The 19,647-nt window shown below is 34.8% G+C and overlaps 1 protein-coding gene across 6 annotated transcripts in view; it reads left to right on the forward strand.

Moving 5' to 3' along the window:
• Positions 1-19,647, forward strand: part of MTA1 (metastasis associated 1) — a 255,336-nt gene that overhangs the window by 144,366 nt on the left and 91,323 nt on the right. For all 6 annotated transcript variants that reach the window (XR_007950699.1, XM_051977993.1, XM_051977995.1 and 3 more), the window contains 4 exons: positions 95-221; positions 338-401; positions 2,563-2,680; positions 6,520-6,622. Coding sequence is in view for 5 of the 6 variants with exons in the window: in XM_051977993.1 (XP_051833953.1) it covers positions 95-221; positions 338-401; positions 2,563-2,680; positions 6,520-6,622 (412 nt within the window). In the remaining variant the exon portion in view is untranslated. The remainder of the gene's footprint in view (positions 1-94; positions 222-337; positions 402-2,562; positions 2,681-6,519; positions 6,623-19,647) is intronic.

Raw genomic sequence — 19,647 nt, forward strand, 5'->3', positions numbered from 1 at the left:
GGTATTTATTTAGATTAGTCTTTTGTTGTGTCTTCTGATTCATCAGGAGGATCCTGGCAGTAACATCTTAGTGATCCTAAATTCTTTTCTTCAGGGGAAATGGAAGAAGAAATGGAAAATCCAGAAATGGTTGATTTGCCAGAGAAACTTAAGCATCAGCTAAGACACCGAGAACTGTTCTTGTCCCGGCAGCTGGAGTCTCTACCTGCCACACATATCCGGTAATGACTGTAAAAATTCAAAATAGAAGTAATGTTTTTCTTTCTCTAAATCTCTTGCATACACCATTGTTTTAGTCATATTTCTTTTCTCAACTATTATTTCTTTTCTTTTTTAGAGGCAAATGTAGTGTCACTTTGCTCAATGAGACGGAGTCCTTGAAATCATACTTGGAGCGGGAGGTATGACTCTGTCTTTGTTCCTAACCTCCAATAGGTCCTTCAAAAAGACTTAGATGTTCTGTTATCTAGGCCTTCAAATTCACTGAGAAATGACTAAGGTGACCGCCATGAAATGATGGAGAAAGCACTGTTCTTTCTGTTCTTGAATGTCTCTGACTTTAGGGAAGTTTACAATGACACCATCAGCCCCAGGCTCAGCCCCAGATTATCTAAAAACATTTTATGTGTTTAGTAAGAGTAAAAAGTTCTGTTGCTCTGAATCCCATATATGCAGAGTAAAAAAGCATTTGGTTCACTAGAGAGACTTCCATTTAATTTGAGGCCTTAATTTTGTTTTTTATTAAATAAATATTTTCCCAGGGCTATATCTTAGTATACACAGTATATATATTCAGTATACTCACAGTATGTTGATCCAAATAAAATTATCCTCAAAAATGTGTCAGTATTCAGTGTTCAAAATCTTAGTTTGAACAGAAATATTATTATATAGTCTTATTTCCTTGAGGATTTAAGACTTACATTTGCTCTGAGTAGGAAATTCATTAAAATTGTTATTCTTTCAGCTTGAAATAGGTCTATACAAGTGGAGCAGAGCCCCTTACATTAACTTTGTTTCACATTTCTTCATAGCTATAGTTGTTTTTTTCCCTTAATAAGGACCTGCTTATGTTCAAGCTATAAGTATGTTTTGGTAAATTGCACAATCTGTAAAGAAATGATTTCTACCCTTCTTTGACCTGAACCCTTGTTGATTGGGAAACCTAAAAACAGATGGCTTGTTATAAAAGGTCATAGGGTTCCTGGAAGGTACAAAAGAAATCAGTTCTTCTCTTGTGTGTAGTGCTGTGCCCAAGCAAACCTTTTGTAGAAGGTCTTCTAATCTGTCTGGGTGCTACTTCCCCTTAATTTATAGCTAATTCAGGAATGAAAAGAGAAATAGTTTTGAGAAGGAGTTACTGTTTCCTGGCATATATGATTTTGTTCTTTATTAAAATATTCTGATTAAACTGAAGGAATGAAGAGAAGGAGTAGAGGTGTTTTGTTTCCCAGATCTTTTAGGTAAGAAAAAAATATATTCACAAGGAAGGTGAAAGTGCTATAGATACATATTAGTAAAATCTTGTTATCATTTATTCATACCCAGCTTTTGAGATAGCCATCTAGTTCATTTTTTCACTTCTTATGTCTCCTTTCCCCCCATCTGTAACCAGTTACTTTTATCTTTGCTGACTCACCCACTTTTCAAATTCTCTGATATATAGTTAATATTTTCTTCATTAGGCTGAACTTTATTTTCTGTTTGGGTACTCAATGACTCACAAAATGTCAGCATCTTAAGATAATAAGAACAATGTGGAATTGGGAGTAATTAACTCTTCTTCATTCCCCTTGCTTCCTAGAGAGTGACTGGTTAATACTGCTTTAGCTTTAGCAGGGTACTAGGAAAGAAATATGACAGCTTTTATTCTGTATTTTTCTTCATGTAGAAACAGGTCTGCATTGTTTTGAGTTTATGAAGTTAGGAGTCTGTAAGGTTGGTGAAAGGTATCTGGTGGTGATAAAGGTTTATATAGAAAGAGAAGTTTTCAGGTAGGTTTTTAAAAGAAAATTTGTATCATGTGGTATATAATTAGGGAGACATGATGTTCCTTAATTCTTGTTGAACTGAATCACATAATTACAAAATTTAGAATAAGAAGGGACCTTAGAGGGCATTATATGGTTTTTCATACTATGATGAAGGTGATTTGCATGATGTATTTCTCCTTGTAATTAAATTGTATAAAAATTGCTCTTTGTTTCAGTACTACTAATAATAAAATATCCAAATTTTCTAGAGTGCTTTGGGGATTTGTTTTGCTTATTTGTTATAGATCTATAGTTTCTTCAATATAGGTAACTCTCTACAGATGCAGATTAGTGACAAAACTTACTTTTAGAGAGTTGTATGGGATTCTAACCGGGTAAGTAAAGTTTATATGCTCATACAATCAATATATGTCAGAGACAAAACTTGATCTGATGTCTTTCTGACCCTGCTGCTAGCTAGATTTCTATTCACTATGCCACAGTGTCTTTCTTTTCTTTAATTACTTAATTTTAACAATGAAAACTCTTGTTAACTCTTTTTTGCTTTTTATATATCTTTGTGTTTTAGGATTTCTTCTTCTATTCTCTAGTTTATGATCCACAACAGAAGACTCTTCTAGCTGATAAAGGAGAAATTAGAGTGGGTAACAGATACCAAGCAGATATAACAGACTTGCTAAAGGAGGGTAAGCTTCTACATATTATATTTGCTTGATGAGACATTCCCATGTCTCTTGTGACCAAAATTACATTAAGGAAATGGCAAGTCCTTTTCCCAAGAAGACCTTTTGCATAGTTCATGTGAACGTCACATTTAACAGATAGTATTCCTTCTCTCAACCTCATAAACCTTTGCATGCAGAGAAGGCTGCTAAGATATTTGCTGTCTTTGGGAAATTGAATCCTCTGAGACTGAAGGCTATCCTTCAGCTATGCAAATATAGACTGGCTATAGGAGACTAAGCTTTTTGCTGTGTGAATATAGCTTTCAGCAGGAATCTATCTAGCATCTGTCTGTTTCTTTTCATTTTCTACCAGCTGGTTTCCCAGTATTTAACCAATTCTCAAGTGTCTATGTGAACAAAGCAAACCTTTTTAGGAAAAATTCCACTTTACAAAACAGATGAATTAGGAAGGGAGAGGTTATGATTAATCAATCAACAAGTTTATTCAGTTTATACTGTGTTCCAAGTTCTAGACTAGGTACTCAGAATTAAAAAAAAAAAAAAAGAAATAGCATTGAGGAAAATTCTATCAGATAGACAATACATAAAGGCATAAAATAAATATATTCAAAATCTTTTCTTTTTTTGGAGGGAGATAGGCAAATAAAGTACTAACAACTAAGGGATCAGGAAACGTCTGATAGGTATTGTTTGAGCTTAACTTTAAAGAAATCCAGGGATTCATAGAGGCAGAAGTAAAAAGGGAGTGCATTCCAGGAGGGACAGCCTATGCAAAAGATTTCTTTTGGTGGAAGTTTCTCTTCCATCAACAATCAACAAGCATTTGTTAAGCAACTACTCTGTACCTTCCATTGTGATAGATTCTGGGGATTAAATACAAAGAATTAATTTTTCTTGCTCCCCCTACATTTTAATGGGTGAGATACGTGTGTGTATACATGTGTGTACATGCACCCAGAGAATAAATATAAAAAAACTAAAAATAGAGTAGGAAGGTAGGGCACTAATAGTATTTGAGTTGCATCTTAAAAGAAGATTCTGTGTGGTTGATAAGAGGAGAAAGTACGTTCCATGCATCAAGGACACAGCCAGTGCAAAGGTATATATATTCTGGATGTTTGAAGATCAGAAAGAAGTCTAGTTTGGCTGAATCTCATATTGCAAAGGAAAAGTCATGTACCAAGGGCCAAAAAAATAGATTGGAATCAGGTTCCAAAGGGCTTTAAAAGCTACAGAAAGAAATCGATTGAGTAAGGGGATTGATATGATCATTTTGTGTAGAGAGAGATAATTCATTTATATTTTTGTTCCTAGGGCATATTATGTGAATGAGGTTTGTTTTTATGATTTAACTTGAAAGCAGAGATTGAAAAATAAAGCTTTTTAACTAAAAATAAAATTCCAACTAAAAACTTTCTAATAAAAAATAAAACTTTTCTACTTGTTTGTTTTAGTCATGTCCAACTCTTCATAACCCCATTTTGGGGTTTTTCTAGGCAAATAAGAATAATTTTGCCTTTTTTTCCTTCTCCAGCTCATTTTACAAGTGAAGAAACTGAGGCAAGCAGGATTAAATGATATGCTCATAGTCACATAGCTAGTAAATGGTTGAGGCCAATTTTAAACTCATGTTAAATACTCTTATCCATTGTGCTTACCTACTTCTCTGCTTTTTCTCAGAAGTCATACCATTAGCAAGAAAGTTAACAAGAATGTTAAGAGTTAGAAATAAATTTGTAAAGCAACTATAATTGAGCAGAAATTTGATATTCTCTAAAATATCCTTGTCAAATGACATTCAATCTTTGTTGGGGACACCTTATGAGGAAGTTTATTTATCTTTGGAAAATTCTAATTGTTAAAAAGTTCTGTTGCTCTTTTGAAAAAATATTTTAAACACTTTCCTCATTGCTCTTTGTTCATTCAATAAGCATTAAATTGTAATGTATACACACACACACACACACACACACACACACACACACACACACATATATATATATATATAGCACCAGATTAGGTTCAGAGATACAAAGATAAAAAATTATTACATTCCCAGGAGTGGTAGTTGAGAGAAATATTTTGATTTGGAAGCTTATATAGGATAATAAATGGAGCCTTGGGAGTGTATTTCTAAAAATCTAAATCTAAATCTATTTTTAATCTGTTTTGTCTAGAAGAAATGGCAGATTTAATTTGATTATGGTTCCAAATGGTAATAGTCCTCAGTGTTACATCAAGTGAAAATGTATTATTTCAAAATAAGAAAATAGGGGTTTCTGGGGGGAGGGTTGGGAGCAAAAGATGCACTTGAAACCTTAAAGAGCATGGTAATATAGCTAGAGGAATAAATTGAAGTGTGACTGGAGCAGATTTTAGATGTGGTGGATGACCAATGCTAACACTAGGCCCTAACTAAGGCTTGGTTTCGTGCTGAGCAGCAAGGCAGCCAGCAAAATGGTTGGGATGTATTTAAGAGAATTGCCCACGGTCACATACTGCTAAAGGAGGATTTGAATGTAGGTGTTCTTGAATCCAAATCTAGCACTTTTTCTACTCTGGCATATTATTTTTCATAGTTGTCTTCCTTGCTACACCTCCTTAGGTTGTCAATTAACATTTTCTAGACCAAGACCAAAGCAAGCCTTTCCTCATAAATCTTTGTAGAGAAAAAGAAAGGGAAATAGTTGTGGATCAGCAATCCTTTTTTGAAGAAAGTACATTATATCAGTTTTCTACGCCTTTGAATTAAAATTTTTGTGTCTGAGAAGAGTCTATGTTTAAATAATAATCATATGTGATTATATGTATATAGTAATATCTTATTAATAATTGTCCTTATATTAAAATAAGATTTACTTTAAAAGAATACTTAGTTGTTGTCTACTGGATAAACTAGGATTCAACCTAGGTGGTCCAATGGTACTATTTCTTTCTTTCTTTTTAAAAAATTAATTTAAATTAATTTTTTTCTTTTGTTACATTCATTTCTAAATTTGGGGTTCTATAATTCCCTCTAGCCCCCTCTCCTGCTCCATTTATAGGGCAAACAATATTATATCCATTAAATATGTGAAGTCATATAAAACATATATCTATATTAATTTAGGTTGGTATTTCAGATGGAATTTTCTTTTCCCTATGTGTGAGTGGAGGGGAAAAGAGAAGGATGTTTGTTTATTTTAGTCCTATTCATCTTGCCCAGAAACCTAATCAATATCTTTTTATTCAAAGTTTGTCTTGAAAACAAATTGCATTGGATATGCCCTCTAATTTGAAACAGATCTTGCAAATCTGTTTCTTGATATATCAAGATCTATAATTTAATAGAATTATAAATTAGCATTATATATAACATAACATTAGCAATTTCCTATCTCAGGAATTTTTTTTTCCCCTGAGACAATTAGGGTTTAGTGACTTGCCCAGAGTCACAGAACTAGGAAGTGTTAAGTGTCTGGCATTAGATTTGAACTCAGGTCCTCCTGACTTCATGGCTAGTGCTCTCTTCACTGCACCATCTAGTTGCCCTCTCAGGGGATTCTTAATCTTTTTTTTATCTCATGCACTCTTTTGATACTCTAGAGAAATCAGTGTATACTCCTTCTCAGGATAATATTTTTAAATGCATAATACATAATGAACTTACAGAGGAAACTGTAGTTTTATTCTAATAGAGTAATTAAAAAATTTTTTTAAGTTCACTGATTCCACTTACTTTATCTGAATATGAATCCCATTGTGATGTCCCAACAAGTACTTTGAAGTAATAAATGGTAAATACTTAGGATTCATTTTTGATTCTATTCATTTCCAAAAGAATGTGTTCCCTTTTCTAGGTGAGGAAGATGGAAGAGACCAATCAAAACTTGAAACAAAAGTTTGGGAAGCATATAATCCATTAATTGATAAGCAGATCGATCAGTTCCTGGTAGTGGCACGGTATGTAAAGTTTTTGACACACTTTGACTCATGGGACTGTAAGAAACTTTGAGTAACCATAGATAATTTTAAAGCTAGAAAGGATCTATAATATTATTTAACTTAATTTCTTGATTTTACAAATGATGAGATGGAAGGTCAGAATGGTTAAGCTACTTCAGCAGGGTCCTAGAAGTGGGATCCAAATTCTTAGATTTGGATACCAAATACCTTATGACTGGGTATTCTTATTATTGCACCACATTGAATATTGTTGGCTCTAATATTTCCCAGATGACCTGTGATATGCCTTTTTGTGACTGCTAGGCACAAGAAAAAAGTCCTTAATTTCTTAGCTACTTCCATCTCAGCTTCCCTGGCCCCAAGGTAGAAATAGGACCAGGCAAACTGACAGCTGAGGTTTATGTTTTTTCTTATGTTCTTTGTAATCTTGATGTTATTTGAGGTCTAACGCATCTTTTTTAATGCTAGCTTGGATTGAGGTCTAGTAGCTGACTCAGAGATAATGCTATTGTTTTGCCTGAGATTCAGCAGCTACTTTGTAGAATCATGATCCAAATTGAGGGTAATCTACATGTTTCATCTCCTCTTTCTCTCTTCTCTGAATCCTTTCTGTTGCTCAGAGACATCTTGGTATGTTTCTGTTACTTCTTGTTTTTAAGGTGGCTTAGGAAAGATCTGGAACATTAATATTAAACTATAATAAGACTGTACTTTGGAGGTGGAAGTAGCTTGTTTCTTAAACTTTGCATGTAGAACTAGAAGCCTTCTGAGATCCTGTAGGATTGTCACTAAGCATTCTTGCCTGTGCTATCATAATCTCATTTTGATCTTCTTTGAGAATGAAGGACAAGCAACTGCTTTTCTTTGTTTATTTAATTTTAATGGTATGGCTGCAGTAGAAGACCCTATATGTCTAATTGAGGACTTCTTAGTTTCATTGATGTTTTTGTTTCATATTGTGTAGGACCATAGTGATCACTAACACAATCAGGAGTCTGAGTATAAATGCAGAAAAAAATTGATGACAAAGCTCATGACAAAGATGAACAAAGTGTATCAGTCTCTGATACACAGAGAGTGGTCTAAGAAACACAGAAACACACACACACACACACAAACATACACACACACAGAAACACACACACACATGGATTCTAAAGTGCAGTTTCTAAAAATGTGAGATAAAGCCTGACTATCTCAAATGCTTAACACAGTAGTGTTTCCCACTCAATCCAGTTCCCAGTGCTCAAAGAGCTTCTATTCTAGAAGGGAAAGATAACAGTAGAGGGCAGAGGGCAAAAAACCAAAAGATTCTTTTCAAATCTCAGGCCACTAACCCTGATTACAAAACCCAGTCCTTGCCCCCAAGGTGCTTACATTCTTACATTCTTCTGGAGTGAGAACCTCTACCTTGATTATTTTTTTTTTTATTTCCTTGTGGGTTTCAATTTTCTAATTTGTTTAATTTCTCCGATTTTATTTTCATAACTGTAAAAGCCAAATAAATACCCATCTTTTTCTCATGTTATAAATTTCTTTTTCTTCATATTTTTTCTTCCTTTCTCTCATTGAAACAAGAGTTAAACTTGTGTGGAATAGTAGTGGCCAAAATGAATCAGAGACTCCCAGAGTAAGAAAAGGCAAAAAAGGTTTTATTATGATCTCTCATCTAGCAAGGTGTTTATCAGTAAAAAGGAGTGCAAAGTAAAAACTGCAAAACACAATATTTAATACCTTGAACATAGAAGTCTCTACCCCCACCTGGCCTTTTCTCCCTTTGTTTGGAGGAGTCTGGGCTTACATTCCAATCCCGGAAATGTAACCCAGAAATAAAAGAATAAATTGCCTTTAAAAGATGCTAATTAAGAGGTGGTGGGAAACAGGAGGGGGACAAACACATGCAACTTTTTTTTTTTTAGCTTTAGCTAAATTATTATAATAAAGTTATTATATTATATATATATGTATATTATATCATATATATATATATATATATATATAATTTGTTATTATAAAGTCTTAAGTTATAATTAAGGTATAGTTTGAGGCTATATTCCCAGGAGAGTGTCTTCACTCAGTTAATTCCACACAAACTAAACCATTCTGAACATATACCATCACTGTGATTACATTGCCAGCTATTTTGCTGCACTCTTCATCTGAAGACATTCTCTATTGGGAAGAGGGAAGCTTGTTTTGTCATCTATTTATTAGGGTCAAGTTTGCTCATTCCAGCTAATTAGACTTTGTATCTTTCATTGTTATTTTAACATTTCATTGTTCTATGAGCATTAGGTGCATAGCTCTCCTAGAAATTTGAGATTCCTTACAAATCTTCCCCTACTAATTTGGTTTCCTCATTCATTATTACTACTTATGTATGTTAATATTACATTCTTTTTATGTAACAAAACTATATCATTTATCAATAAGTACAGAAAAAACTTCCATCAATGCATATTTATGTTAAAAAAAACTCTAAAGCACTTTTTTTTTTTTTAATGTGAACAAAAGTACGTATTTAAAATCAAGAACTAATACTTTTGGAAACCTGGAATCTATCAATAAGTATGTGACTATTTAACCTTTCCCTCTGTTAACTGTGTCAACAAGACAGAAAAACATTAGAGGTATAAACATAAGCAAAGAGGAGGAAAAAAAATCCTTCTTTTCTAATTTAGGTTTGACTTTAGTCAATCATAGATCTAGAGTTAGAATAAACCTTAAAGATCTTTTTAGTCTGCCCTTTCATGTTACAAATGAGAAAACTGAGGCTCAGGGAGGTTATGTGACTTGGGCACTAATGTTGAGGTTGGGAAAAGGACCCCAAAAGTTTGGGGTCACAGACCTGTGAGGTGGTGTCTTAGAAGAATTTGTAGGCTTGAACCCATTTCCTAGTCAAGGGGCAAAGTTTATTGTAATTGTAACATTATTATAAGCAGGCTGAATTCTAAAAAAAAAAATAGCAAAATAAACAAAAGCAAAGAGATACATTTATCTAGCTTTCTATTATTGACATGCTAATTCTGTGGCCCAGGGGAATTTGGTTATCTCTGACCAACAGATTATCTATCTGACTGTATGCAATGAACTGAGGAGCAGTCTATTCACTATTGTCTCAGGAATTTGATCTGTGGGACCATCCTGAGGCCAGAAGCTATCTGACTGTGAGGAGTGGTCTATTCAGAATCAGACAGACAGACAGAAGCAGACTCCAAAGCCAGAAGATTTAGGACTACTGACTTATTCTTAGAACAGAAGTCCCCCTAAAAATCAGGGGACTATAAAATCATTGTCATATTACATCACTAACACCCACATTATTATAATCAGGCAGGATTTGGTCATATGTTTTCCTTACTAATAGTTCTTAAGATGATTAATAGCTTCTGTGAAATATTAACCATTAAAAAAAAAAAAAGCTTTATTCTATACCAAAATGAGAGTGTATATTTTAGCTTTTCACAGTTCTTCCTTACACCAATTCTTCAGTGCATACCTGGTCTCATAAACCTTATTTTCCATGACTTGTATATTTAATCTTTAGTTGTCAAGTAAAACAGTGTGGAATTCTGTAATTTCTTTTTATGACCAAACTTCTCTTTACATCTCTTCCCACTATCTCTAAACTCTTAAACCTATGGGCATATCTAAATTGACAAAAGAAGGTAAACTTAAGAAACCATCTTTATTATAAGACATAGAGTCTTCTTTTTCTTTATAAGATTCAAAATACTACTTTAGTCCCTATTCGAGTACTCTCTTACTACTTTATTGAGCTTCTCTGTATCCAATACACATGTAAAACTTGTATAAAATCTCTTCCTACCTTTTTGTCCTCCTTAATTTCTGAGAAAGAGGTAAAATTTAACTTTTTCCCTTCCCTTCCTCTCTTCCTCTTTCCCTCCTCATCTTCTCTCCCTATACCTTTAATCTCTTACTGCTTTATCTAGTCTTTCATATTATTTTTAATTATCAAATTTCCCTTATCATTTCTTCATTACTGCCTATTCAGTCTTTTAAAATAACATTTCTCTTCAATGTGCCATTCTATCAGGATCATCAAGTAGAGTAGATTGTATTCTGTATGGAGAGATTTATAATTTCGGAAGTTTGGACACTTAAGAAGGGCCCAGGTTGGAGTTGTAGATGAAACTGAGTTTTCAAATCTAGGTGACTAGAAGGATGATAGTGCCCTCAAAATAATAGAGAGATATGAGAAGAAAATAATGAATTCAGTCAGACATATTGTGAGGGATGGAAAATCCTATCCAAAAATGACTACTCAGAGACCTCTGGAAGTAAAAAAGTAGAAAAGTTGTTTATTCAATTAATTATCATGAGAATGAGCAATTCCATCCCAAGGAAGGAAAGAGAGAGTTCACAGTAGAAGGGCTAAAGAAGGGGATAAGGTATACAGTTTTTATAGGTTTTACTTACAAAGAATTACATCATGACTTGGAGAACATTAAGAGATAGGTGTGTCCCCTCCCACCCCACCCCACCCCTTAATTGGATGTTATTTGTGCCCAAAACAGCAGATTCCCTAGTTCCAGGAGGAACCATACTTCAGACAACTAGTTGTCTAAAACTGATAAATTGAACAGCAATAAATGTCATCATTCTAGGTTAAATACATATATCTAAAATCTAAGTACATATTGGCTACTACTCAACATACTTAGGTTACAGAGACCTAGAGAAACTACAATATAGAAGAAGAATTTAGACGTCCTTGGAAATTCTTCACCTTATCTTGACTACACACAGCTGCTGGAAGTTCTTCAACTACACACACACACACACACACACACACACACACACACACACACACACAATATGAAGTTGTAAGAAACAAATATCTTATCAATAACTCCACTGACTTACTGATGAATGCCGGAAAATTTTATTTTATATTCTTGCAAAAATGGGTGCCTAGGTGAATAGACACACCTTTGGCACTTCAAAGACAGCACTTTATTGCCTATTCTGAAGCACAAGTCCCTTCCCTGATTCCCCATTAATTGGATGTTACAGAAGTTACATGATATGAATCTCCACCCCCTCATTACATAGCCAGTCCCTGCCCCCAAAGGAGCTTCCATTCTAGAAGGGGAAAGGGTAACAGGAGGGCTAAGGGTAAAGAACAAAAGATTCTTTTCAAAACTTAGTCCACTACCCTTGATTACAAAAGTCAGTTCCTGCCCCAAGGAGCTTACATTCTTTTGGGGAAAGTTAAACTCCATCCTTGATTATTCCTTGATATCTATGTAGGTTTCAGTTTTCTGATTTGTTTCATTTTTCCAATTTAATTTTCATAACTGGATAATAAATATCCATCTATTTCTCATAGAATTTAAGATATTGTGTGGTATAGCAAATCTAATTTACAAATATTCAGAGATATCTCAAATGAAGAATAGAAGTATTTATTCTTAGAATCTTGCAAGAAGCAAACTTCTCCAGACTGGACTCCAAACCAGTCTAGAGAGGTTAATTTCCACAGAGATTGAAATGAGTTATTTAGTCATGACCACCAGAATAATGCTTGGAAGTAACATGAACTTGTCAAATTTTGACCTGAATTTTATGATGGTCAGTTTTGCAACTGCTTACTACTGTTTACCCTATTTCATTTCTCCAGATGAATTAAGTCTCAATCTACCTTAGTTAATGATTTTATAAGAAGCCATTTAATCCCCTCACAAAGAAGTAAGTAACCCATTAAACTAGGATAACCAAGGAGACTTAGTTTACCTCAGGCTTCTTCAACAAATAGAGATTACCCAGTTTACAGATCCTTAGAATGTCTCCAGTTCATTAATTAGTTAACTTTAAGAAGTTAAGTAAAGGTCCAGGAGAGCAGATATTTCTACTGGAGCAGGTCTTTTGTTCTCCTTCCCAGAACCTTGATTAACAGACCCTTGAATTGGGTCTGGAATTATCAAGTGAGAGATTTAAGTTTAGGGATTCTCTTCAAATGACTGTTCTTGGGAAATCCTCAGTTTCCCATTACACTCAATACCAATTGAAACTGTTGGTTTGTTAGCTCTCCTTACCCCATGTATATTATTGCAGCAGTCTCCTAATTGTTATCTCTGCTATGTCGCTCTCATCATTTCAGTCCATCTTATAGTCTGCTTAAGTGATTTTCTTTAACTTAAGCATTTTTTTCATCTTGGTAAATATGAAGGATTTTTATTGTCTCTGGAATAAAATATAAACTCTTCTATTTAGCTTTTACAGCTCTTCACATTCTTATTCCAAGCTACTTTTTAAGTTTCATTATATACCATCATTATGCAGTTAAGCCAAGCTGGCTTTCTCTCTCTTCCTCACATATTACTCCCATCTCCTATCTATAAGAACTTCTGCTGGCTATCCCATAAGCTCAGAAAGGAGTCCTTGGTTTCTGTATCATAAAATTTCTCTTTTCTCTTTTTTTAGTTCTAGTGACCTCCTTTTCAAACTTCCTTTCATTTTAATACTTTGCATATGTATATTTTTTAATGTATTTGTCTCATTAGAATGTAAGCTTCTTCTGAGTAGGGATTGTTTAAGCCTTTGTATTTGAATCTCCAGTGATAAGCATAGTGTAGGTGCATGATAAATAGTTGATTGAATAGGAAATAGGTTTGGGAATCTTGAAGCAAAAAGAAGAGACCACAAGAAGAAAGCCTTAGGAGACATGATCTGGATCCAGCAAAAAAGACTGAGGATTGATCACTTGTAGAATGAGAACCAAAAAAAAATTTGTATCCAGAAGAAAAAGTTGATGCCAAAAGCTACAGAGAAGTCAAGAAGAATGAGGACTGGGTGGGGAGTGGGAGGAGGAACCAACTATTGGATTTAATTCCTGAGAGATACTTGTAATTTTAGAGAGTGATTTCATTTCACTGAGTTCAAAGAACTTAAATGACAGGAGAAGAAATAGTGGTATTTATTATGGAAAGCTTTTTCATTTCATTTTTAGTTGAAAAGGAAAGCAAATGTGTAAGATAATAGTTATCAGGCATAGTAGTCTCTGATGAAGTTTTTTTGAAGACTTAGGAATGTTTATAGGCAGCAGTGAAAGAACCAGTAGTTAGGAAAAGACTGAAGATGAGTATTGGGATTTAGCAAGACAGAATTAGCTATAGAGCAAAGAGGCAAGAGGTTCAAGCATTTCTGAAGCTAGTGTAGAACTTGATAGAAAAGAGAAAGTATCACTGGAGAAGGAGTGATGACTTTGAATAATATATTACAGTATTGAAAGTTAGATTGGAGGTAACAGTAAGGACAGAGTAAGTTTAGGAGGAAGGAGGTTTAGAGAGAGATGGAAAGATAAAATATGATGAAATAAAGGAAATTAAAGTACTTGACATGGAAATGGAACACTTGACTCATAGAAAAATTATGCTTATTAAGCTTTATTAAGTGCTAGGAATATAAAAATAAGAAAATAAGATGGGCCCTATCCTCAAGGCTTTTGTATCCTAATAAGATAAGATAAAACATAAAAAGGAGCTACAAAGAATTGAAGGCTCTATGCATAGGAATGTGACAGCTAATGTGGCAATAGAACAGATTGGAGTGAGTGAGCAGAAAGTAAAGTGAAACAAGAATATGACTGTCCCTGTGTTTATGTGAAGTGGGATGCAGAAGTAAGTTTTAAGAACTGAGTAAATTGAAGAAATAAGAACTTATGGCATTTGAAGGAACACTTTGAGTGTCAAAATCCTCAGAATGAGAGAGGGAATTAGGTTGGAGGTTAAGACTGTGAGCCAAACACTAGGTGGAGGCAGAGAGAAGAGAAGTTGGTAAATAATAGTGATAGTGAAGAAGAAGGGATGGATGAATGAAGGTGCAACCATTGTTGGAAAGAATTGAAGGGATATTCGTTGTCAAAAGGAAACCAGGTATTTAATAAGTGCTAGAAAGATAGAAGGAAATTTGGATATTACAAAGTACACATTCCTAAGTGCAAGTAAAGGAGTTTGGGGGAGGCTTGCACATTTGGAGTGAGATAATATTGGGTTACAGTTGAGGGGAACAAAGAAATAGACATTTGGGATTGTGGATCAAGATTTTTTCTTTAGGAAGTGGCTGGTTAACTACGGTCTAGCTTTTCACTTGAAGATTCCCAAGTGATTTCCAAAGTTATAAATAATCACTTAAATTGTAATAATCTCTTAAATTTATCAATCAATAAGTATTTATTAAGCACCTACTCCTTGCTAAACTGTCCTAGGTCCACGAAATCCAAATAAAATTAATGAAATTGTCTCTCAAGAAACTTGCATTCTGATGGAAATACTGTGTGTATATTTCTTCTTTCTTATATCTAATAAGCTGTCCTGTTTTATATGTTGTACTTCCTAGTCTCTGTCTCTAATATGTGTCCTTTTTTATCCATTAACATGACCTATGAAGTTGTCTTTTTACTTTTTTAATGAACTATTTTAGTAATTTGGTTCTGAACTCTCTGGTTCTAGTTTCTCCTTTTCCAATCTATATTCCATAGAATATATATATATATATTTCCACTCTTTGTTTGTCTCCCTGTTGCTTTTAGAAAAAAAATCAAAACTTCATAGCATTTAAAACCTACCATAACCTGGCTTGGACCAGTCTTTTCCTAAAGTATTTGCCAGTATTATGTCCTATTGATGTAAGTGATATAGATACCAGATGTGGTAGGCACCAAAAGGTGGGGTTCAGTCATGAAGAATTCACAATGGCCATTCTCTTTGGCAGAAGGTAGATTTATTTAGGGAACAGGTTACAGAAATGAAGGGATACAATAGACACCAGGAATGGTCAATATGAAATAGAGTGGGAGCATATGAAAGACAAATTCCTCAGTGGAACTCTCAATTATTCAGTAGAAAGGGAGTACCCTCTGAGATTGGGGTATATACTTAGCTGGCAGGCTAAATCCTAAAAGGCACTTAGTACCCACAAAGGGTTAGTTATAAAGAGAAGTGGAGTTGAACAGCATAGCATGGAAGAGAGGTAGGCAGAGTGTTACTGATCCAAAGGAGGGCAGCTGCAAAGCCATGGTCCTTAAGTCAATTTTATAGGGAAAATTTAATATCAAGGTTATGACTGGGATTTTTGACAGGATATGTCAAGGTGAGACTTCTGCAGATCCTTGCAGAGAATGGGTCTCAGGGGTTTGACATAATTTGGATTTCTATGGAACCTTGGAGGTAAACTGATCTCTATCAGTGTCTTCTCCCTACCTGCCTCAGAGATTAATTTTTATCAATTCCTCTGCTAACCACACCCAGTATTGAAGACCTCATCACTATGATCCTGTCAAACTGTTCTGCTCCCTCTTCAAAGTATATGACTGTTTGGTGTCTTGCCTCAATGCCTGGAATATATTGTTTCCTCATTTCTAGCTCTTAGAATTCCTACCTTCCTTCAAATTGATCCACCAACATGAGAATTTTCTTTATCCAACAGTTGTTTTCCTTCTTTTGGAATTAAAATTTTTATTATATATTGTCTTCAGTTTTATTTTTAGTTCTTAAATTCTCTGCTCTCCCCTTCCCCTGCCTAACCCATTGAGAAAGCAAGAAATATGAAGCCCATCACAATTCTATAATCCAAATTCTTGTTTAATTTTTGTTCTAAGAAAGAAGGGAATAAATTATGCTTCAATCTGCATTCTGAACTCTTTCTCTTATCTAAAGGCATATATATAGAGAGAGATTTGTTTCATTATGAGTTCTTTGGAATTACGATTAGTCATTATGTTCAGAATTACTTAGGTTTACAAAGTTATTTATCTTCAAAATATTCCTGTTATATTAATTCTACTCATTTAACTTTGAATCTGTTCAGATAAATCTAGGCCTTTTTGAAACTCACCTTCCTTATTATATCTTGATACAATTTCATCATATTTATATAATATAACTTGTTCAGCCATTCCCTAATTGGTGAACAATGTGCTCATTTTCTATTTCATTACCATCCCAAAAAGAGCTGCTGTGAACATTTTTGTACATTAATGTCTTTTTTCCTCTTTTGTTAATCTTCTTGGTCTATAGAGGTAGTTGCGGTATTGCTGTGCTTATAGTGGTAGCTATGGTGTTACTATTTTGGCATCTGTCCGAATGATTATACCAGTTAACAACTTTGCATTACTACATTCATGTTCCTGTTTTGTCACAGTCCCTCCAGCATTTGTCATTTTTGATATTTTACCCAATTTAGCAGGTGTGAAGTAGTACATCAGTGAGTTGTTTCATTTGCATTTCTACACTTAACAATAAATTAGGGGCAGCAAGGTGGCACAGTGGATAGAGCACCAGCCCTAAAGTCAGGAGAACCTGAGTTCAAACCTGGCCTCCGACACCTAACACTTCCTAGCTGTGTGACCGTAGGCAAATCACTTAACCCTAATTGCCTTAGCAAAAAATAAACAAAAAACCCAATAACTTAGAGTGTTTGTATATGGTTGTTGATAGTGTTGATTTCTTCCTACAAAAACTTCCTCTTTGTTTGACCTTTTGCTAACTAGGAAATGCCATTTTTTCTTTTAAAACTGACTCAGTTCCTTATATATCTTAGAAATGAGTTCTTTATCAGAAAAGGTTGCTCCAAAGATAATTCCCAATTTTCTACTTTTCTATTGTTTCTATTTGTTTTCTATTGCATTGTATTGTTTGTCCAAAAAAATGGTTTAATTTTATGTAACCAAAATTATCCACTTTTCTTCCTTTGAAACTTGTTATGGGCCAGAACTCTGAATTGAAACAAGGATTCTTATTAGGTGTTAAATCAATGGAATTGATAAATACAATGGTTATCTAGCATGGTACTTAATAGTTCTTCTAGTTCAGTACATGAACTGAACTAGATTCCACAAGATTCATATCTATGATAAGAGAGCATATAAGCTTAGCCAGATTCAGAGGCAGAGAAAACAAGAGAACTGAAGGCAGGAGTTTAAGCTCTCCTAGTGAAGGAGAGAGAGATTCAATTCCATCTTTGGTCAGACTCCTGGTGGTTAGCCTGGCCTCCTACATTTTCTTCACTGAAACCAAGACTCCAGAAGGCCTCTAAAAAAGCTAGCCGGGAGCCAGGCAAGGAGGCAATAAAGAATTTGGACTTTAACACCTGGCTACTCTTGTGATGATTACTCTTCTGAAAGGAAGGCTGCCCCAAGACCTCCAGAAAACTCACCAAGAACCTTACAGAAACTCTGTCTCTTTTTTGGTTGTGTGTTCTTCCCTTTTTGATAGATCTGATAGATAATTTCTTCCATGTTTTACTGATTGATTTATCATGTCATCCATGTTCAAATCATGTACTCATTTGGAGACCTTAAGCTGTTTTACTGATTCATCTCTTTTTATAATTACATGTTTTTGTAATGTTGCTTGAGATCTGAAACCCATCCTTTTTTAAAATTTTCTTTTTTTTTAAATTTATCCCTTTGATATTCTTGACCTTTTGTTCCTTCAGATGAATTTTTATATTTTTTTTCTAGCATGGTGAATAATTCTTTAGAAATCCCCAAAACCCCAAGAACTGCCACTCATTGACTTTGATCTCGGCATTCCTTCCCCTCCTTCTACCCTATCACTATTAAACCTCAAAACACAACACAGGCTAACATAAAAACTAACTCCTAAACCTCAGTTCTTCCCATTCCACTTCTTTCTTTTTGTGTGGATGTTTGCCTAGCCATCTTGGCCACACCCCTTTAGAAACAAAAGTGTGTCAGGTTAAAAAAAAAAAATGTTAAGGAAAACAGTCTCTGAATTGCTGGTGCCTGACCTGACTACTGAAAAACAGGAAGTAGGCTGAATTACCATAGAGGAACACTGTGGGTGGAGGGAGGAACTAAGATGCTTCACCAGGTCTGAGAAAACTTCCAACTAGGATCAGTGCTGACCACTCAAATATCATTTGGGGCAGAGACCTACTCTAGAGATCTGTAAATTGCTGCGTCTGGAAAAAGGCTGAGATATTTCAAGATACTTTTCCCCAAGGAAACCACAGTTAGAGGGGAGGGAGTCAAGAAGTGAATGAAAAGAAAAATAGGTCAAGGTGAGCAGGTTGAAAGTACCAAGATTGCAGGAGGAGGAAAGGTTTTGTGAACTTAAATAGATAAATTAATAAGAAATGCGATAGCAACAGAAGGAATTATGGCTTCCAGATCTGATAAATTAATAAATACTGCATAAATCAATGAATACTGCAAAATAAAGAGAAATTGTTGAGGTTGGGAAAGGGAGGAACCCAAAAGTTGCCCAGAATGTCGTCACCAGACATCTCAAAAGAATTTGCAGGCTTGAACCCATCTCCTAGTCAAGGGTCAAAGTTTAATTGAAAGTAATGATACAGCCATTACAAAGCAGACTGAATTATAAGGGAATTCTGTAAAGAAACTGAAGCAAGGAGTTACATTTGCATAGCTTTCAATCATAAATATGTTAATTCTATGGCTCATAGTAGGAAAGAGTGAGTGATCTCTTGGAGGAGTGATCTCCAGAAGGAGTGGTCAATCAGATTATTGCTAACAAGATAACCAATCAGCAATGAATTGGAGTGGTCTTATTCACTATTGTCTCAGGAATTTGATCTGTGGGAGTTTCCCGAGGCTAGAAGCTAAGGAGTGGTCAGAATCAGATAGATCAGGTATGTGAATTTCCCCAAGGCAGATTTCAAAGCCTGAAGACCCAGGACCACTGACACATTAGAAATCCCCAAGGTCAGGGGCTACAAAATAATATTACATCATTTTCCTCCCTCAAGTAGTCGTCCTCAAATTCATTTGGGACAAAGGGATAGTGGAGATAGGGACTTCTGAAGCTGCTGCAGGCTGACAAGGGGAATTGAGCTGTCACTGCCCAGTGCGGGGTCCAGACTGAGGAGGGGAGGCAAGATGGTAGCAGCTGCATAGGGAAAATGAGTGTCCGAATCAGTTTGCAATGGTATTCAGGGTAAACAGATAGTTGGAGGTTTATAGCTTGGATCTTGAAGGAAACAAATCTCACAAGAAGGTTAAAAATGTAGGGGCT

Source organism: Antechinus flavipes, chromosome 2, assembly GCF_016432865.1.
Source record: "Antechinus flavipes isolate AdamAnt ecotype Samford, QLD, Australia chromosome 2, AdamAnt_v2, whole genome shotgun sequence".
In the NCBI taxonomy this organism is placed as follows: Eukaryota; Metazoa; Chordata; class Mammalia; order Dasyuromorphia; family Dasyuridae; genus Antechinus; species Antechinus flavipes.